Genomic DNA, 22,554 nt, shown 5'->3' with positions numbered 1-22,554 from the left:
AACATAATAAACAATCAAGTTCCGCGTGAAATCTATTGACCTTTGTTGGTGATTTAAAATGATTTGATATAAGTTAAAGAAATAATATGTCAAAATTAAATCTTTCAATCAGTTTTCACCACGCGACAAAGATAAGCCTATGAATCAAATTGTGAGCATTGTTATTTTTTTGTTCTACAGTGCTGTAAAAATTCGAACATGTGAAACGGCGTTTCAAAAATTTAAAGAAGGCGATTCACTCAACATAACTTAAAATTGAGTGACACACTACTCAAATTCATAAAAAGTGCACGTACTCTACTCTTGAATTACCATCTATCTACTCATTTTTGAGTTAAGAGACGAAGCTTTCAAAATTTGAGTATTTTTACTCAAAATATGGAAAAAATATTATTTTCAATATTATTCATTCTTCTTTCTTGTAAATGGAAAGCCCAGAAAAGTGATTCAAACCGTTTCCTTTTGACTGGTTTGGAGTCGAAATTGAACGATGCTGATATCCTTATGTTGTACTTCTCACTTAGCATAATTGAAACCACAAAATTTCTATGAAAACATCTATGATTGATGGGTTCAAAAACCAGATCTAGAAATGTCAATGTAAAACGACATATCCTTGCATCCTTAAATTCGATAAGAATATTCCGGTAAAGAAAACGCACTGAACTGCTAGAAGTATTTATTTCACTCAAATGTTTGAACACTCACCGCTTACTCTATTGTATGAATAAATGCTAGAGAACTCATGGCCTGAGCAAATTTTACTCAAATCCATACTCAAATTTGGACATATTGTTCTAGTTTTTGAATTTGAGTGATCGCAACTTAACTTAACAACGCTCCGACAAAGGGAGATTATTTCATGGTTTCCAGCAAGCATTATTGGGTGAAGACGACACGCAAACGCAACGACAGCTTGGTCCTTGGAGTTCAATAGCAAGTAATTTCCAAACGCCTAGAAGCCATAGAAATGGTTCAGGAGTGTGGAAAGTGCAGCATAAACTGACCGGAGACAAATTGAGAACCGGAAGTGATATTAACTGTACAAAAAAAGTCTTTCCTGCATTTATTTTAAACCCTGAACGCTCCAGGTGAAGCATCGATATCGTCGGAAGATCATGCTGTAAGTGTTATGGGAGCAAACCAGTGGGATCTACTTCGAGCTTCTGAAGCATGGTGAAACTGTTAACAGCGTTCGCTACCAATAACAATTGAACGATTTTTGTCGAAAAATTGCGAAAAATTGACCCGAAGTTTCCAGTAGGAAGTGATTGGACATGCGGCTTACTCATCAGACCTGGCCCCATCCGATTACTATCTCTTTGCATCGATGGGCCAAACACTTTCTGAGCAGTGTTTCGATACTTTCGGAAAATTGCAAAAATGACTCAACACCAAATGTAATCAATTCGTCTGGCAATGCATCTACAAATACATACAACAATATTTAGAAAGCTATGGAAAATATTCCAAATAAAATAACTATAACGGTTGGTTTGCAATTAATGTGTTTTATAATTGAAAACAGAACATTGAACATTGGTATGTTCAGGTAAGAAGAGCACCACAATACGTAACACGTCGGTCATAAAGATCCCGGTCTGACAAAGAAAACAACATTCGCCGATTTTCATTTTGATTCATCAATGTATTATCTCTGCTCCTGCGGCGTTCCAATATTTCCACACCATTTTTATGCCACGATTATTGAAAACACTAATGCAGCGATGCCATCATTCGATGCAAATCTATTTCCAGCAAGCGTTTTTTTTTTTAATGAAAACAGAAAACAGTCGCTAGGGGCAAAAACTGTCAAATATAGTGGATGCGATAGCAATTCGATTTTCAAATCATGGAAATTTGCCATAATAACGGCAAGTTGTTTTTTATCAACTGTGAGAAAACGCGGCACTTACTTTGCAAAAACAATTTTCATGTACACATGCAAAATGGTAAATTCACTTCCTTTTTATATCTTTACGATGTTAACTTTTTGAAGCAACTTCTCTTTTCGATATTCCATAACGATGGAATGACCTTTTATGACGATTTCCGGAACAACAGTCTTATTTGGACGACCAGAGCGTGGTGCATCATCGATGTATTGCACGGTCACGTTTAATCACCAATGAAATTATTTATTTTCTTGCTGAGTCCTTTTTTCATTGAAAACTGTTTTATCAACACACGAAATGCTTTTTTCTCCATTGTTCCAAATTTTCCAAAAGTAGCATCACTGAAAGCTCAGTAAGTAACACTCTAATTAACCAAATGTCCTAAAGTATTGACAAATGACGTCGAAAGAATGTCTCTATAGAACGCTAGAAGGGTTTTTTATATTAATGACTCCATCTATCTGTCAGACTGATTGACCAACGTTTTATGTAGGCATAGTTTCATTTGACTTGATGATTTAGATGGTGTTGTTCTCACATGCATGCTAATTGGAATAAGTCTGATTTCTGCACGAAACTAAAATTCGATCACAGGAACAGGAAACCAAAACAGAAAAAGCCTGATGAATGAAATTTTTCTTTCGGCCATTTCATTCATCAGTCTTCCAGTGCGATGAAAGGTAATATAATGTCTTTTTCGTTCAATGCCAAACCTAACCTAGTTTCCACTCTAACTGCTGTCAAACTGTTTGTTTGAAGTTAGTTTCGAACCTAGTTTCAACGATGTTGAACTGAAAATAGAGTGAGTTTCGAATCTGGTTTTATATCAGGTTTGCTTAAACCCACGTTGCTAAGTGCGAACCCAATACAGTTTCGTGAAAAGTGTTTGTTTGATGAAACTACTCTGGGTCATTTTCAGTTTTCTCAAGCGAAAACGACATAAGTTCATGGTGATCTACGTCGTAACGAACAAATTAATAAATCGACAGAGAGTCAAGATCCGGAGACACATCGCCCTCTATCAATAGTACTTTCGTTTTATATTGTAAGTAGATGTAAACCAACTGCTCTAATGTTTTCAACAATGCAATGATTGTTTTCTAAATAGTTTCTGTTGACCTTTGAGGGGTAACACCACATAGGAGGACAACAAATCAGCAAGATAACAATTTTCAAGCTCTGCGGAACGAATGCTTCGCGTTTTTTTTTTGTTGATCATTCTTCCAAAAACTAGACCTTTTTGAAAGAACTAAAATCACTAATAACCTTTCGTAATTTTAATTTATCACAATTAAGTTTGCTTCGAATTTTGTTTTTTTTTTGCGAAACCTTAATTGGTTTAAAATAAATATATACGATTACTGTTCCGCTCCTCATAGATGATTTTGAAACTGGAAAGAATACTTGAGAGTAAAATAAGCACAAATCTCCAAATATCAAGGGGAACGTGCCATTTGAGCCAATTTGTTCTGATTCCTGATTCCGCTCCTCATAGATGATTTTGAAACTGGAAAGAATACTTTAAAGTAAAATTGCACAGAAAATCTGAAAAATTTTTCGTTTGTTTAAGGTTTTTTTAAGTGTTCAATGAAGTTCTTTCCTCTTTGCGCAAATTGAGCTCCGCTTAAGTAAGTTGTAATGTCAAAATGAAACTATATGAAAAGTGTTCGAAACTGGCAACGCTGTAAGAAATATTGTTGTTTTAAGAAATAACAGTTACCGTAACTCCTAATTAATCTTTATGGAACAAGTGGCCTTTCATCGTTTAAGTCCTAGAGACTTATACTCGACTTGTTCCAATGCGGCAGCAAATGCTGATTTTTCATGCAAATCAGGTAATCAGCTTTGTTCATTCATGCATCAAAAGTCTAATATTAGAGAAAGATCATGTCCACATTGGTTAGCAAACTCTTAAACTAAACCGTAGATAAAGATATTTCCAAGGATATTTTGTGCTTGTTAAATTTGTTCTATTTATATTTCTTTCGAATCCTTCAACTGTGTTACTGATTTTTCGTAAAACAATGGTTTATCTGTTTGAGTACCCCGTTTCATTTTATTTTAAAAAGATTTCGTTTTGACATTTCTAGTTACTGAGGATTAGTTAAATTCATGAAACAGTTTTTATATTCGAGTGGGAGGTCGTATCGTCAATTATACTTTTACAAAAAAATAAAATTTAAACTTGACGTAAATTCAAACGAGCCGTAATTACTTGGGATATGACAGAACATTGCATCTATGAACACGCTAAATTAACGGTGAAGCTAGGGATATGATTCATTTTATCTGATTTAATTAAAAATTTAAGTGAAATGCTACGCTTCTTTCATGTGCATCCATAGGAACGTAAATTTATTGGGTTTTGTGTTAAAACGACAAGTTGAATAGAAGTTCTCTATTCACTTTTTCAGGAAACTGATGTTTACAATGCTTGTAATGTCCAACTCATATCAACTCAATGAATTGAAGTTGCTGAAGCAAAGACTTTTTGGGCTTGAATATCAGAGAAAACATATAAATTCTCAATTAAATAAAGTATAAAGATACTTGATTGAAGGCCTAGGGGGAAATCTCTCTAAAGTTTTCCTGAACTCAAATAAGATTCAGCGGGTGCTGAAACGTCTATGAGGGATTGCACGGGACTATCGAGTTTAGAAAATTTGAAAGGGAGTGTATGGTATTAGTGGGTTCCAGGGATGGATTGTGCTAGATCAGGTGAGATTATTTCAGAATAGATCAAGAATTTAGAGTGATTTTGCTCTAATCGTATTTCAACTCCGACTTATAATCTGCATGCCAATGTCAACTGATCAATAATACCGAACAGGAATGTGAATCCGGGTATGTACCTCGGACATATTACATACAAGATTTACCACAAGTATTCAGGAATATAGTGGAACAATTGTTATTTTATTTGATTTGCAAAACAACGTGTGTCAAAAGCCCTCTGCGCTCAATCATTGAAAACATTCTCAGTTCATTTGATTTTACGTTTCGTCTTAGACTCATCAGTGCGTAGCAGTTTATGTTGAACTGCTACCTCCGACCTGACGGTTCAACATAAACCGTTAGGCAGACGTAAAGTTAATGCTATTTGCAAAACACTTCTTTGATATTACAACTTAGTGTAATATCAAAACTGACGTCCCGAACGAAACTAGTTTCAACTTCTCAGTTGTTCCCTAGTGTCGTTTTTTTCTAAAACATGCTTTGTGTGAGAATTTGTTAAACTTAAGCGCCTGTAGTTTCGCACGTATTTTTCGAAACTGAGTTTTACCAATATCAATGACAAATTTTGCATCTTGCTGATTGAAAGAAACAATCAAAAGTTAAAATTTCAAATGTTTATGCCGCCAAATGTACCCAAATGAGAGGAAATTTCGAAATATTAGTCCCATTGTAAATTCAATTCGCAACACGGTCCATGCAAACGACATTTCTCATTGGTACGGAGGACGAAATGACTGAAGAGATTTTCATGAACTAAGATTCAATTGTAGTAAAAAGTTTTAGGATTCCATAGAATATTCCTGAAATTTATCCAGGTTCGACTTACAGGGTGATTAGAGTAAAATTTTTAAATTCAACAGTGTAATTAAAAATGTGAAAAAAGATTCTGAAAACTGATTAATTAATTCTTCAAATTAACTGTTCTTGTTGGTTGTTGATCAGTTAATCTAACTTCGTCTATACCAGTGTCCGATTTCCGGTTCTAGAGGTACCGGAAATAGTATCTTTTAAGAAAATTTAATTTTTTTTCTTCTTCCATCTTAGGAATGCACGAAACGTCGAGATCTAGTGTTATTCAAAACAAAATTCAAGCCGACTCCCTGGGACTTTCTCAAGACAACAGCAGATCTCGACTTTCATGCATTTCTAAAAATTATGGCTTCAAAAAAATTTTGATTTTGAAATTCTCAAAATTTACCCATTGACTTCATTGCATTTATGGATTTCGGAAAACTCAGTCCCAAAGTCGATACTTTCAAAAGGAAAATTTTTTGTTTAGAGACAACACGAGTTTTTTAAGCGAACTTTCTCAGCTAGCGTTTTTTGTACGAATTTTCAGGTTTATGCGATTTAAAGCGATTTTTTATGCGGTAGATATTACCTCATATAAAAAAGATTTGAGTTTAGTTCCATAGGTGGCTGTGAAATATTGTTCAGAATTGATTTTTAGTTCCTGCATCATAGTGTAATTAGTATACGAAATTTTAAACCGATATTTAAAATGATGATCCAAAACACACGAAAACTGAAACGAAAATAGTGATTGAACACTTCAAACTCCCTTTGTTTTCTCAGATATGATTAACCGATTTTCATTAATTTAAATTTAAACTAAAGGTCTTATAGTCCCATGGATGGCTGTTCAATTTTATCCAGATCCGACTTCCGCTTCCGATATTATACGAAGATAAGTGAAACTATAAGGTGACGTACAAGAACTCTTCGAAACTCGCAGAAAACTTCCCATTTATAGGTTTTGCTAGTTGATGGAAAAATGAACCGGTTTTTTCGGTTCCAGAAGTACCGGAAATATTGGCCAAAACCTTCAAACTAAAAACACAAATAAAATTAAATTAAAAGTGAACGGAATTTAACAATCTGTGGTTTGTTGTATATGCATTAACTCTGTGAGATACAAATACAAATACCATGAGGTAACTAATTTTTAAAACATGTTATGCCCCAAAAAATGAGTTAACTAATTTTTAAAACGGTTATGCCCCATTTCGCCGAAGGTCATTTGGTATTTGATCATTAGGCATATGGTCAATTGGTATACACTAAGGTCTCTTTTTACACGGTTTTTTTATACACGGCTTTTTTTACACGGATTCCGGAATTAACACGGTTTTTATTTACACGTTTTTCGCAATTAACACGGTTTCTCATGAGAGTTTAAAAAGAACTGTCATTTGTTTTTTTTTGGAAAAATTTAAAAAAAAAAGGAACAGGTTGTCTGTAAGAAAACGATTATGAGAGTTAATTTAAAGTTTGAAAGTTAACTAAAATCATTCATTCAACAATTCACGGGAGTATTGACTGTCGTTCCATAAAATGATGAATTAGTCTTCAGATCTTGAACCCCTGTCGTAAATTACACGACAACGTCTTTTCCGCTCAGTTGTGGTGTATGATGTCAGCATCGTCATTGATATCATCGAGAATTTCGGAGCGTTGAAGAACTAGTCAAATTTACTTCAACTCTTCATCATATCGAGCAGTACAGTATTTCATACCCATTTGAATGATATAGCTCTAGTGGTATTATGATTTACGCCGACGAAATAAGTTGCTTCAGCATGACACATAATTAACGCTCGTATCCGTACTGTATTTTACAGTATTGCACTGTATTTTCGACTCAAATACTGTGTACTGTTTTCTACCCTCAAATCTACTGTATTTTAATTTGTACTGTATTTTGCACACTAAAGTTTAATACAGAATTTTGAATCTTCAACGCATCGAATTTCGATCAACACGTAGCGAATGTAAATGAGAACACAACAACAATACACACATTTTTTTTCATTCATAATTGTTCAGAGCGCGTCACAACAATCAAGCGAAACTTTGATGATTAAAGATAAAGAAAAATGTCTCAACCAAAATGAAAATATACTTTAAATCAAAATCATTATCAAAAACATCCGCTTCTCAAAAAATGTTGTTATTACTTTCGCACATTTTTTAGTTTTTGAAGAATTTTAAAATGCCCCAAAAAGGAAATAAAAATAATTGAGTTTATGAACTTGCTTTGAACGATTTGTTTAGTCTTGTTAAGACGTAGAGCCGTATTGAATAAGTTTCACATGATATGCGAATACAACTGTGTAATGAAAACCGCGAAAAAGCAACCGTAGAGACGGTATTCGAACCCGAAAATAGTTCCTATCCTCCTAAATCCTTTTGCCAATTAAGCTATCCTGCATGTGAAACATACTAAAAAACGGACTAATTGAGGGCTGAAACACCTAGCGGAGGGATTGTTATTGAGAAATGAACGCCGTAGGGGCCGAGCACAGCTGAACATGCTCGGTTCTTATGTTCATTTAGGCTGTTTTTATGTGTGTCTCACATGCAGGATAGTTCAATAGGTAAAACGATTTACCCGTATTTGGCTTGCTACGGGTTCGAGTCCCATCTCTGTGATGGCTTTTTCGCGGTTTTCATTACATAGTTGTATTCGCATGTCATTTTTTCAATCTGTTTTCCTCGTAAGACGCTGATCAAATTTATTTGCTTTTGTTTTGTATTCACTATTTTTAGAAAAAAGTGTACTGTAAAATGTACTGTATTTTGAAAGTCGATGTACTGTATTTCCTTGATTTTTACGCCAAATGTACTGTTTTTCGTAAAAAAATATACGAGCGTTACACTTAGTAATACCTTTTCTAATTTGATTTATATTCATCCCCTTTAATTCTGTCTCTGCGTGCACAGATCTTCATCCAATACCCATGTGTTCCCACTCAGTTTAGTTGAAAATGACTGTTAAGATCGTTAGTGTTTACTACACATCGCACCTTCGGAATTGAAAAGAACTGATTCTCAAGCTTGATTTGTAGTGAAAGTGTATTGGTGGTATTAATAGCACTTCTTTAGTCGAACGTTCTAATTTGAAAGTATTATCGTTTTTCTGACATTATACAGAAGACATGAGCCATTTGGATTAATTTTCTTGTCGTACAACGCGTTTTCTAAGTGTTCTAATTTAAATTTATCATCCAATGTGTTTTATCAAGTATGACTGGACCCTTCTCGTAACCTCTGGCTGTTTATTTAGATTTCCGTTTTTATTGTGAAACAACAGTTAAATTTTCACAGTTATGTGCACCTTGTATAAATTTGGGAATTAAAAAATAAGCATTTTTTCCCCTTCAAATTATCAAAAGTTACATTTTATCCAAAACAAAACAAACAAATAATCAAATATACGGTTTTTGAAATTTTTACGTTAAATTTTCCACGCGGTTTTTTTGCACGGTTTCCGCAATTAACACGGTTTTCTTTTACACGGATTTTTTTATCACGGTACGTAACCACCGTGTAAAAAGAGACCTTAGTGTAATATAAAGTCGTTTGATAGAATAGCCGTTTGGCATAAGGTGCCAAAGTGCCCTTGTCCTCGCTGTGGTATGCCAAATAACCAGTTTCATGCCGTTGTTATCGTTGTGTATATTAGCTGTTTGTATAGTGCATCAAATCGATTAGCATAAAATACAAAAAATAATTTGGAAAATTCATAATTATCGGCTTAATATTTTTTGAAACCCTCAACAGATCAATTGGCACATCGGCGGCACAGATGCCGAAAGAAATACTCAACTAATATATTTGTATCTCACTGCGTTAAGCCAAACGACCCGTGTGCCATTATGTAATTAATACGAATTTTCGGAAATTATTAGATAAGTCAATAATTGGAATATTTGTATATATGAAACTAGGCCCTCTGCGCTTCGGAAAATTTTTCGATGTTTGAGCTATTCTATTATTTATATTTATAAAAATGTTCAAAGGTATGGAAAATGTTAAGAAATTCAGTTCCTATTAAAAAGTCATTTGAGTGAGAATGTTTTATGATGCTTTGAAGATGAAAACAATTGTCTAATCATCTGTACGACTGGTGCAAATTCAATGATCACTGGTAATCAAATCGGATGGCAGTAATATAAATTAGAGTACCAACAATTCAAAACATTTCTTCCGAATTGTTGGCAGTTCCGTTAGCTTCATATTTTATTTGACAGGTCGTTTGTTCGTTTAGAACAAAGCTGTCATTCCAAACAAACAGCTCTCATCATTCTGTTTAGAGCTCATATAAGTCATTTTCATTGACTCAAAATAGTCGAAAATGACAAGAAATTTCTGTCACTCTCAGCTTCGCTTGCAAACTATGAGAACGAAATCCATGTGCAGTCAATGACATAGGCGGGACAGTAAAGCTTGCTTCAAATAGAATTGGAACAAAGACAATTGCCTGTATTTCAGTTATTTATTATTGAATTCAAGATCTTTTTTATACAAATGTAGCGTTTTCTTCAAACTTTTAAGAAAAAATACGGATAAAATTATTCGTCATTCTCGTTATTCTCGAATTTTTCCTGTAACACGGCTCATTAGGCGGCGCACACCTTCTTCGTCCATCGTTTTAGCTATCTCATTTCACCAGGTCGTCATCTGATTGATGTCTTTTACAACCTTTCCCTTTGCCTTGAATCTCCTCTTCATGATTGCCCAGTATTTCTCAATAGGACGGGACTGGGGGCAGTTGGGTGGGTTAAGGTTTTTCGGAACAAACTGGACCCCTTTCTCTGCATACCATTCTTGAACGACTTTGCTGTAATGACAGCTTGCCAAATCTGGCCAAAACATTACGGGATGGTCGTGGGATCGAATGAACGGCAAAATTCGTTTTTGGAGACACTCTTTTTGGTATAGTTCCGATGTCATTGTCTTATTTGTAACGAAAACTTTCGTTTTTTTTGCCAAACAGCTGCAGAAGACACCAGTTGAACTTGGTCAGCACCTGGTCATATAGTTTCGAAGCACGAATTTTGATCACACTATTCTGTTTTATGGTCCGATTTCGCTGTTTGCTAGCTCGATACGACTTGATTCCTTCCCGGAGTTGAGTTCTCCGGTACTATGGGCAGCACCGAATTTTCTGGCCAAATCACGGTCCGACAGATTAGGGTTCCTCTTAATCGTCTTCAAAATCTTATCACGCAGTTTCCGGTCGACAGTTCATCTCCGACGAATGGCTTGAGGTTTCCGAATCGTCGTCAATGTTTCCTTATATCGTTTGATAACGCGCCATACGGTATTTCTGGGCAATTTCACCTTTTTAGCTAGCCTAGATGCAGACCACAATGGATTTTTAAAATAACTGTGCACAATTTTTTCCCTTCTTTCGGCTTCCATGTTGATTGTTTACAAAGTACAGTCGATTTGCGGAATGTCAAAAATCATACGTGAAGCTGACAAAATTCCCGACACGTGGGCGCCAAGAACTTCCAAATCCGTCCACCAAGTGCGCCACAATATGAGCAAAAGTTTGTTTCCAATTCTAAATGAAGCATGCTCTAGTTTCAAAATTGTGTACTTTCTTTCATTTACCCTTTCAGTAATTTGTGGTTTTCAGTGAAAATCCTATAGTGTGCAGTGTCGATATTCAACCGAAGCTTTGAGAATGGAAAATGACAGAAAAAGATTTCACAATGACTTTTACCTGTTGGTGCTCGAATTTATAGTAGTTTTGGTTTCCAAAGAGCCATATTTTAGCCACTCTTTACAGCCAAGCGTCACAGATTTTCAATACATCGATGAAAAAATGAGAATTGAAATTCCGCTGATGCTCCCTGAAGACGTTAGTTTGGTTTCGTCTTGTCATAAGCGGTCCTTACACGTGACAATATTATTGTCAATCCAAAGTATTGTCAACACCATCAATCCATTCGGCTTGATAACTTGATTTAACAGTTTCTCTCTAAAGAGAAAATATTGTCGGATTGATGAGCAGCTTTGATTTTTTCGTCATATTTTCGTCAATCCAACGAAGTTTCCATACCAGTTCTGATTTTGCTCTGATTAAGATTGTACTCGACAAAATGCAACACTTTCTTTTGTGCAAGACTTTTTATTGCATGGAGAAAATTGACGAAACTTTGGGAAAAACTAGTCTAGAGTGCAATGTTTGTTATCGAAATGGGTTCGGACTTGCAGTGAAACTTTCAACTAGTGAGCAAATCGTATCGTGCTCATGCAGTGAAAATTGAAGTATTTCGCGAGACAGAAAGAATTTTGTATCCCTACGGCACCATTTCTGCGGTCCCACGATGGGAATACTCCGTTTGGGTCGGATTTGACATCGTTCCATTAAGCGAACCTGGCCAACGATATTATTTTTGTACCGAAGGAGGCAAATCCGTCAAACTCACTTTAACTTCACCCGATAGAAAAGTTCTGATGAATGTGTCCCGGAAAACAAGGAAGGTCTACAAAAACAAGAATTCAAGATAGAGTGTATGAAAATGTGAAAGAAAGATGGCTCAAGTGTTGCACAGGTTAGGTTCAAGGTGCGGCATTTATCCTAGGAGTGGAATTTTAATAAACCAACTTTGCAAAACCATAGCAAATATGTGTTTACTTCGAGGACTTCAATAATATCCGACTTAAAATGAATTTTTTGTAATTATTTTTCTCTGTGGCTAATCACATTAAATTACCTATTGCGGAAGGGTTTTTCGAAGATATTACAACATTTGGTGGATATTTTTACAAAGTAGGCCAAAATAAAATATATCCCAAATTTGGCCAAACTACCTCTGTAACTCTATTTTCGGGTACAGTCTTTATTAGAGGCATTGAACATGGATCATTTTCCATCTCGTATATAAGGACTCGCAATAACTAACATACATTTCATCAATTATTTGGAAAAAAAAAACATTAAATAATTTTCACTTTTCTTTGCAGATGACAATACTATTAAGGATGGAAGATAAGATGAACCGACAGTTAACATGTCCTATTTCACCGGATGATTCTGCCGTCGCGCTTTCGCATGAACTAGTACATTTAGGATTTATTCATGAAGTACGACGAACCAGTTAATTTGGATGAAACATTTGAATAATTTGTTTTTCTGCTTTTTTTTATTTATTTTTGCTATAGACGGATCGTGAAAAGCTAGCAACAATGATCGAGGACACTCTTCGGAATAAACAGCAGCAGCTGCTGGGTGCAGCGGCAAAAATGCAATCGGCAGCCGCCCAAGCCGGCGAGCGGCTAGTGGCCTCCGATGGCAGTGGCATGTCTGGCTCGGATACGGTAGCGTCCCACAGCAATCATCTTCACCATCATGTTCCTGTAAATTCGGCCAGTTAGTAATCCTTCCTTCTACTACTAGAAAACCTGTCACTCGAATAGTTGTCGTGTGTTTTGTCACCAATTTTTTTTTTGTAATTTTCGTTGTCGTCCGTTGCGCCCATGTTTTTCTTTTGTCTATTCTGTGTATCTTTTTTTATCGGTTCCTGTTCCTGTACGATTTTTTCCAGTTGTGTTCTAATTGACTCCGGCTCAGCCATCTGCAATAGCTAGTAGTACTGCCAGCGAAACCATAATGTTTATACTGTCTAGATCGACACAGCAGCGCAGCGCACATAAAACCAGTGATTGAGAACATACTATCAGCACCGGCCGGATGGTAACGCATACTATAATATGTTGACCATCTGCAAAATCCCGAGTGAAATGATCCTAACACATTGCTGTCGCTTGGTGGTGCGCCCCATACATCGATCGAGTAGCTATGAATGTTATCGACACGAAAATTAAATATTAGAGAGCTACATGAAGCGATACCCAGAGATTAACTACGACCAATAATAGTGTGAGAATAAGTAAAACTGTCTACATATTGGCGATCACTATGCATATCAGGCCAGAGAAAAGTTGTAAAAAGCTTGTTTTCAATATAATGAAATACAGAAAATACGACAAAATAGCGATAGACGAAAAGAAAGACATGCAGAAGAAATATACACGTTTATATTTATATTTTTTAAATTTCGTCTCTTTTTTTTACTACTCAATTTGGTTCTGGTTCACCTTTGTTAAGTGTATTTATGGTTTTGACGTTTTTGTGTGTCTCTGTTGATTCTCTATCATGTTCACAAAACCCCTGAGAAATTTGTTGCATGCAAAACTTTCAACATACGGCGATGCTAGAAGAATTTTGTCTGAATTTTACTTTAAAAAAAAGCAGTAAGGTGTCGCGATGGACCAGTGACTTGCGTACGTTGATGCAATGGGATATTAATTGACCATTTTTTTCTTCACAGGTTTGGAACGTGGCTGGAAAGTAGCGGATACGGATTCGCTACTAGTCACGATGCCGGTCATTATGGAAACATCCGGTATCAGTGTAAATAGCTTAGATGCGGCCCTGTTTGCCAGCTTGGACGACGCAGAAGAAGCTCGCGAACAACACGACGAGGAACTCGAAGCATTAGAAGCTGCTACAGCAGACGAAGATGCCACCGACCTGTGTCCTGAGCCAACGCTGGATCACGGAGACAGTAATGTCGTGTTTTCGATGCATCCGACGCATCGGTCTATAAACTTAAGAACTTCCATTGTTCCGGAAGGCGAGCTGTGTCCTAGTGAGACGATCGAATCGTACGAGGCTACTGAGTAATAAAACCGCAGGATACAATTGTCTTGAAAGTACTTCTACCAAGTAAGCATAATTTCTGTTTTGTTCATTATTGAAATGCGACAAAAATATCAAATGAATTGCTATGTAATTACATAAAAACCAACAATTAAATGGAATAAACCACTGACATACGTACACTTAATCATGCCATTGAAGAGAGTAAATAGACAACAGGAAAAGGAAATGATCTTTATTGTTTTTTTGTAAACAAGTAAGGATTATGAAATTAAAACTGCGCTTGAGGTTTGTTTGTTGTGCTTAGAATTCTATTTCTTTAGGAATTCGTATACAATAGCCATTCACAAAATTGACAAACCTTAGGGAATTCATATAACGAAAAAAAAACAATGAACCTCTAATCAATCATCATAGTCAATCGTCTCAGTCGGATCAGAAGCAAAACTTATTCTCGTGTAATTACTAATAATGTCTAATCCAAGTCATCATCTGCATGAAAATAGCAGTGCAGCCATTTTTAACAGAAAATAAGACTCGACAAAACGCTGACTAGTAGGCTTTTTTTAATCGGTATATAAAGCAACTTCAGAGCGCAAATATCCTACTTCCGGATAGAGTACATTAATGCAATGCATACCTGGTTGCGTGATCGTGGCACCGAAGTGTAACACAACGGGCAAAGGTACGAAAGAGAAAGGTAGCGGTCAGTTACATACAAATAGTCATTTAACTATGAAAACAATGGAGAAGTCAGCTTATCAGCAACTGCAAAGCGCGCGAATTTAATATGCAAATTGAAAAGAAAGCAACCAAAAAGGCGAAAATAGTGTATGATGTGAATTTATTTATGAAAATTGACAACAACAAAAAAAATGAGGTGAGAAAAATTTTCAGAAGAACACAATCGCGAAAGAAGAAAAATAAGAAAATAAAATACACTGAACCGGGGAAATATTGCGTGGCTTAAGAGTTTTAATTGACTCACAAATCGTCACAACTGTGGACGACTGGTTTCAATGTTATTTATCACATCCATGTCCCTGTCCTCAATAGCCCAGTTCGACAAATTTGGATCTTCGATTTTATAACTGGAGGCGTTTTCATTTGCAACACAACGAGCTAATAATTCTTTATAATTGGTAACCAGACAATGCACCGCTGCATTTTTGTTTGTTTTTGAAATAGCATTTTTGTTGACAATTGACAGAGCGAAAATGCAAAAAGTATCGGATTACGAAGAATTGTGTTGCAGTGAATTGAGAGCGATCTGTCAAATAGATAAATGACTAAAATTGGCAATTCTTTCTCAAGTGTTCGAATAAATGGTTTTGTCTGTCTCAAGGAAGTGTTTTTGGTCCACTGTTGTTCATTTTGTACATAAATGATATGAGAAATTGTCTCGGTAGCTGAAACTGTTTGCCGTCGGTTGTGCTTTATATTGGGAGGTGGAAATATGAACGAGATTATTCAGTGTAAAAACGCCGAGTTAGAAGCTTTAACAATTTATTAAGAAACAAAGGATTCGGAAATAAAAATTAAACGAACGATTAAATTGAGCCAACCAGCGTAATATTTGGGAGTTCAAATAGACACAAAAATGAAAGTTATGAAGCATATATATGTAAATAATAAATTGCGATTGGACATTTTTATTATTGCTTAGCATTATTTCTGCATTTATCAAATACTTAGGCTGTGAACCATTTCGCGGTTAATTTTAACTTTTGGTTAAAATCTAACACTTAAGTGGTTATTTTGTGTCGAGTAGTTAAATTTAACTGAAACTGCGGCCCATTTCAAAGTTTGACGGATGGAAAGTTATTTGGGTTCATTTTGCACTGGAAATAATTTCGACTAAAGAATTGATATTAGAATTTTCTTTGCAAGATTTTTTTCAGTGTCGAAAAATAAACATCTATCTGTCAAAAATAACCATGCTTTCGAGCAGAGTTATTTTTGACAACAATAAAATAACCACTCGAGTGTTAGATTTCAACCAAAAGTTAAAATTACCCACGAAATGGTTCACAGCCTTAGTCGCATTAAATTCAACGTGTACAAAACACTGATAGTTCTCGGTTGATTTTTCAGAAGGCCGTATAAGCAAGTGACAGTTTCTCCACAGACTAACAGACATGACAGTATGAGTAAATTCTAATAAAAATTATTTTTCGTGATGCACTAGTTCCACCTATATTGTACTGCGCGAACTATTTACTATCTGTACACCCCTTGTGTTATGTAAAAGTTTTTTTACTAGTTGGTTTCCCCTCGTTTGTCAACACCGATCAGCTGCTTGCAGGAATGCCTGATTTCATCAAAATATTTGAAAATGAATCGTCACAATGATTTATTGGATTACGTTGATAATATATTTAACTTTTTCTTGATGTTGGAGGGTAACCATTTATTCGACTCAAATTTGTTCATCTAGACTATTTTTTATTGTGTTGGTAGTTTTCACCCGAAATTAAGTGGCGGCAGACCAGAAACAAGTAAATATTGTAACAAAACGGGTTCGATTTTTTATTGAGTTGGAGGATGAGAAGTAGGCGCAATTATGTATGTTAGGCAATATCAAAGATAAACTCAAGATAGAGTAGTCTGCGATTTCTTAGGTATCATTTGAATAGGACCCCTCGATGAGCTCGGTTCACTGTCAATTTGAGTATTTTGAAGCAAAACAACAAGTGTCTGATCACTAGATGCGTCGTAACTATGACAATGATTGTTTATGTTTGGAAAAATATCAAGTTACAGTATGAACGATATTGAGAAATTTCGCTTTATATCAGTGATTCTTAGAATAAGAAAGTGAAAACTACTTAGAACCATTGTCTAGAATTTATTTAGTTTGTTATAGCCTCATCCCATGAAGCATCAGTTTTGGCAAGAAATCATTATATGCTGAATGTAAACATATGTGTGCTTCCTTTCTAACTTGTATTGTTTCCATGGCATTTTGTCGGAACTAGTCGACGCTTGTTAACGGAGGGTCAATAAAATTACATTATTACTGAACCAACTGGTTCACGATTACTGACCCAACATTTTTCAATGAAACGTATGGAACATTGTAATCTTCAGTTTATCTTTGGCAATATGTATTAAATCTGTATCCTGCATGAAATTCGCATGGACGTATACAAATCAATACATTACAGGTAATTCTGTATGAATGGCAACTCTGTTGGTAAATGAAAAAAATAAAGACAGTCTAGATGACAGACATGATGTTTTTGATAGGGTAACGTGGCGCCATCATGACACATGTGAGTACTGTCCCAAATAATGGAATATTCGAAATGACCGTTAAAATGATTGAAGAATCAAATTTGAGTGTCCTGTCTGTTAGTCTGTGGTTTCTCTTTGTTTACTTTCTCTTCTAACAATTGCCAAGAAGTTTCCACGTTTATCACTCATCTCTTTGTATAAAATGATACCCGAAACTTTCGACTTTCAAACAGAACTGTGAAATCCAAGAAAATCTTTTTAATCACATCACAATAATCGAAAGAGGAAGTAAACAAAAAGAAACTGTCACTTGCTCTTACGGCCTTTTGAAAAATCAACCGAGAGTTGTCTACCAACAGACACAATAGGGTAAGGTGGAGCAATACTGCCAGAGGGGCAAGTGTGCCACCCTTACCATCATAATCATAATTATAAATATTTGGTTTTTTTCATTGAATATCATCACATTGCTTCTATTTTTACCATTTATTTCTTGGTCCTGAAATCCAAACAAACCAGATCGCGTAATTAGGTTTTTTACCGTCACAGCTAACCTCAATCGTATGAACACATTTTGACAGTTCAGCAGTACTGTTTGTAAACAGAGTTTTTTTTGTTTGTCTGTTGACAAATTGGATGAGAGCATTTACGTTTTTGAGATTTGTTGAATAAAAGTGACTAGTTGCAAAGTGTAAAGATGATTGTATGAAATGTGTTCTTCGATTTTTGTTTAAGCTTGTTTGTAAACAGTACTGCTGAACTGCACAGATAATATAAGAACTAGATCTTGAGCCTGCCTAGTCTAGCTTTGCCTATCTAAATTTATAACTGATTCTATCTAGAATTTCTATCCGTCTTTGAATTTTATATTTTGTTAGTTGTTACTTGACAAAAAATACCAATGAAATTAACTCGAGCAAATGAATGTAACTACAGTTCACCTTCATACCTCGTCCGAGAAAATCAATAATACACTCACGGCCGAAACGACAGAAACAAGGAACAATATTAAGTTTTTAACAATAGAACAAGTTCGAAATTAGCAAATCTAATTAACAAAAGTGGAAACAAACATCCAAAGACAATGGATCTTCTTGTTACACCAGCCTCAAACGACGTAGTACTTATGAGACAGAGCTTAACCACTATGAAACGCCTTCATCAATGAAACCATCATCTGCCACCCTTGTACAAAGAGATACGCCTGCTCCAGCTAATGACGAACCCAGCGCCAGGAATCCAAACCCAGAACCCCAGGTTCCAAATTAATTTTCGGAATCCAGGTCCAGAATTTATTTCTACGATTCAGGTTTTGTATTATAAACATTAATTCTGGAACTGGACTTAATTCTGGACATTGATGATGAAACTGAATTTTGGAGCTGATATATTGATGTTAATGTTGTAACTGAAATCTGAACCCGTATTCTGAAACTGAATTATGGAATTAATATTTGAAACTAAATGAACAGCATTGTGGAATTGAATTCAAAACTTTGATTTTGGAGTGGAAGTTCTAGAATCCACGTTCAAAGTTCAGTTCCAAAATTCAGATCCAGAATCTAGATCTAGAAGTCAATTCCAGAATGCTGGTAAATAATTCAATACCAAAGTCCAGAGTTCAGTTCTACAATCCTAGCTTAGAATTCAGTTCCTAAACCCGGGCCCAGAATGCAGATCCAGAACCAAGGTCTTAAAATCAGTTCCATAATCCAGAATCAGAATAAAAGTCCTGAATTTCTGATCCTGCACTTAGATATGAACCTGAACCTAGACCTAGCGGAAGCCCACTTGTACGCGGCGGGCAGATTTCCCCCCAGGCGGCTGGCTATGTCTGCCAGCCTTTTTGCCGGAATTCTGCCAGTATTTCGGCAAAAGTCTGGCAACAATGCAACAACCGTTTCCGGCACAGAATTTCGTCTAGCTGTTATAAACGGTTCTGTTTCTGTCGGATTCTTGCCATACAAGCTTGGCAGAACCGTTTTGAATCGGTTCTACATTTTTAGCGTCTTGATTTTATTTTTTCAATAAAAAGTACATATAAAAGGCAATAAGTCACTCCCCTCCAAATATACTAATTTTAAAAAATGTTATTGCCAATAACATTGCTTTTTCACTTCCAAACATACCCATATTTCAATCTCATTTACCTCGTCTTAAGATTCGTTTTTTGTATGTACATGCGGGATTGACAAATCTCGGTTAATTTTTCAAAAGGGCGTATAAGCAAATGACAGTTTCTCTTTGTTTACTTACTCTTCTATTAATTACCAAGCGGTTTTCACGTTTATCATTCAACTCTTTGCATGAAATGATACCCGAAACTTTCGACTTTCAAACAGAATAGAATCAAAGAAAATCTTTTCAATCGCATCACAATAATCGAAAGAGAGAGTGATTAAAGAGAAACTGTCACTTGCTTATACGCCCTATTGAAAACTGCAATTCAACTGAATAATCGTCAATGATATCGTTTCAAACCTACATCTGGAAAGTATTTCTTCCACGACGTATAGAAAATAGAACACATAATAAATGTGTTATGTGCAACGTCCACTTGTGCTAAACAAGTACACGAAATCGTTTTGTAGAATACCATAACTAACTAATTATTTTACTATTCTGATAATGAAAGGCAATAAATCATTAAATTTTAATTTAATTTACGATATAATAAGCCCAACTCGACGTTTATTTATTTCTGAGGATCATAGGGAAAATATTCTCCATGAAATTAAAGAAAACTTATGCACCCTGCTATGTTCTTCTGATGATATTCACCCCGATTTTGTATTTCGTTCGAATCGGATTGTTTCGATCGAATTCAAAATTTGGCATTCTGTAGTTCGATCGATTTGAGTTTTACACACAAAACCATCACTCGATCGAATAAGAGAATGCAAATTTTTACATTCGTTCGACAAAATCCGATTCGATCGAAATACAGAATAGGGGTGATTCTCTTACTTCCCACCAAAAATAACTAAAATATTGTGTTGTACTGACATATTTCGTCCTGGACATCTTATGGTCGTGAAAGGGTTAAAAAAGAAGCTTTATGAGGGTGCATTTTGGCCCAGAAAAAAACTATGGAAGTTATAGCCTTATCTCGTACTGCGAAGAGGCAAAAGATCGGTTCACATGTCCAAGAGTTTTGCTTCGATTGACTTGAAAATTTGACAAAACATTCTTGAATTGTTTTATTATGGCCAATTACAAAGAAAAAATCTGATTTTTCGAAAGTGTTAGACGCTCCCCAGAAAAATTAATTGTTTCCTTCGATTTTCTAGATAATTCATGGTACATTAATTTGACATCCACTTCAAAATGATAAGAAATGTTTATGACGCCAGATTCTATATGAATTTTGAATGAATGTCTCTTTATTTTACATATAGATATAAATTGAATCACGACTTTTCAAATCAAGTGGTTTTCATATAAATACTTTTCATATAAATTTCCACTTGAGAAAGATGATTTGAACATATGTAGAAATTGTGTTAAGTAAATATTCATATTTGAAATACATATTCAATTAGAAAACATGTCACAATCAGTAAAAACAACGCATTTTAGCTGACTGTAGAAGCAATGGAACTAGCATTAGAGTGATTTCCATAAACTATATGTTGAAATATGTTTATATGAAAACAACATCAAATTGTAATTTTACTTCACATACGTCTGTCGTGTGTACTTTTATGTAAATCTACACTGAGCTAAATTCTCATTTTCACATTATATGATATTCTAATATATTTGCACTATTGGAAATTCCAATGAAAATTACATGGTGTATCAATATCATGTCAAACATATAAGATAATCATATAAAACATAATACTTTTCTTGAAGTTATTTTCATAAGAATTTCATATAGCAAATGGAATTTCCAGACTCAATAAAATGTATTAGCACCCCCTATAACAACTATTAGATAATCACACAACATATATTGGGACAATTTATGAAGTGCATATTGTATTCAATCAGAATTTATATAGATAGATTCATGTAAAACATACGGCTTGTTGTATAACATTTATAAATAGCCTTTAATGCATGCCATTATAGTTCCATATACCAGTAATATATAGATCAAATGATTACTATTGCATTAAACAAGTGATGCGAATATGCAATATTGTTAAAAACAATGGGCTTATTATATTAAGAGGAATTAAAAGCTGCAATAAAAGATAGTTGCATTATTATAAAAACTTTGTTATTTATTTTTATCATTTCAAAATAATTTCGTTTTTACACTTACGTCTATCGGTGATTTTCTGTTATCGCGCTGTTCTTTCAGGATTCGAGCTTTACTACTGGTGAATCCCTGGAAGCACTTTCTGATATTAACGGTAAAGAAGTGTGATGCCAAAGCTATTAAATAAAAATAAATCATTTTACTAGTCAGTAATGAAAAAAAATGCAACATACCTTATTATTTCATGATTCGTAAATATATCCTTAATAGGAGTTGAAAGAGCTAACGTGTCTGCGATTATAAATTGCTTTATGATGCAGAAATCCCAGGTGAACTGCCTGAAGCAGCTGATGAATATCGAGGACTCACCACATACATGATGAAATGGGATAAGTTCTATCGAGTTTTCATATAAATTGTATGTGATATGCTTATCAATTCATTATTGTTACACTAATTTAGACATCATGTACATTCTTAATAAAAAATATAAATTTCCATATGGCTTCAATGAGTTATACGATGCATACGATTCATATGACGAATCTAATGAATATAAAAAAGATTTTTATTTCAGTGTACGGAGATTTACGCAGATATGGTGTGAACGCTGGTGTGAACAAACACGGTACAAGGATAGAAGCCCCTGTCAGCTTGGAGCGACATCAATCTTCAGTTCAGCAACGCCATCACACGGCGTCACATTCAACATATCATGTCAATTGTATGGGTGCGCAGTGCTGCTATTTTGGCGCGCACGAATTTGACATTTCTTTTCCCTACTTATATGTATATGAGATTCGATGCGGGCGCCATGCTTGCAAAAAAGGATGTTGCCAATGTTTTGTTCGGGAAATGCGAGTACTGGATATTTTGTTAATATGATGTCTTTGATAAAAGGCTATCCGCATTATGCCGATCTGACCGAGCATATAATTGAGCAATTTGACGTCTCAGTTACTCACACCAATGCAGAGTGCGCAGATCTATTCATATACGAAATTAGAATGTGTGCG

General features: G+C 35.1%; 1 protein-coding gene across 5 annotated transcripts in view; it reads left to right on the top strand.

Moving 5' to 3' along the window:
• LOC131427278 (nuclear receptor-binding protein homolog) overlaps nt 1-14,499 on the top strand; it is a 162,386-nt gene extending 147,887 nt beyond the window's left edge. For 4 of the 5 annotated variants that reach the window (XM_058590315.1, XM_058590317.1, XM_058590316.1 and 1 more), the window contains exons 10-12: nt 12,393-12,512; nt 12,591-12,798; nt 13,760-14,499. In XM_058590315.1, coding sequence (XP_058446298.1) covers nt 12,393-12,512; nt 12,591-12,798; nt 13,760-14,115 — 684 coding nt within the window. In that variant the 3' untranslated portion in view covers nt 14,116-14,499. Of the gene's footprint in view, nt 1-12,392; nt 12,513-12,590; nt 12,799-12,973; nt 13,485-13,759 lie in introns of those variants that run through there. The other variant, XM_058590319.1, reaches the window with a different exon arrangement.
• The last annotated feature ends 8,055 nt before the right edge of the window (nt 14,500-22,554 follow it).

Source organism: Malaya genurostris, chromosome 2 (genome assembly GCF_030247185.1).
Source record: "Malaya genurostris strain Urasoe2022 chromosome 2, Malgen_1.1, whole genome shotgun sequence".
NCBI lineage: Eukaryota > Metazoa > Arthropoda > Insecta > Diptera > Culicidae > Malaya > Malaya genurostris.
Note: the sequence above shows the minus strand (reverse complement) of the source record. Positions and strands in the feature narration are given on the sequence as shown.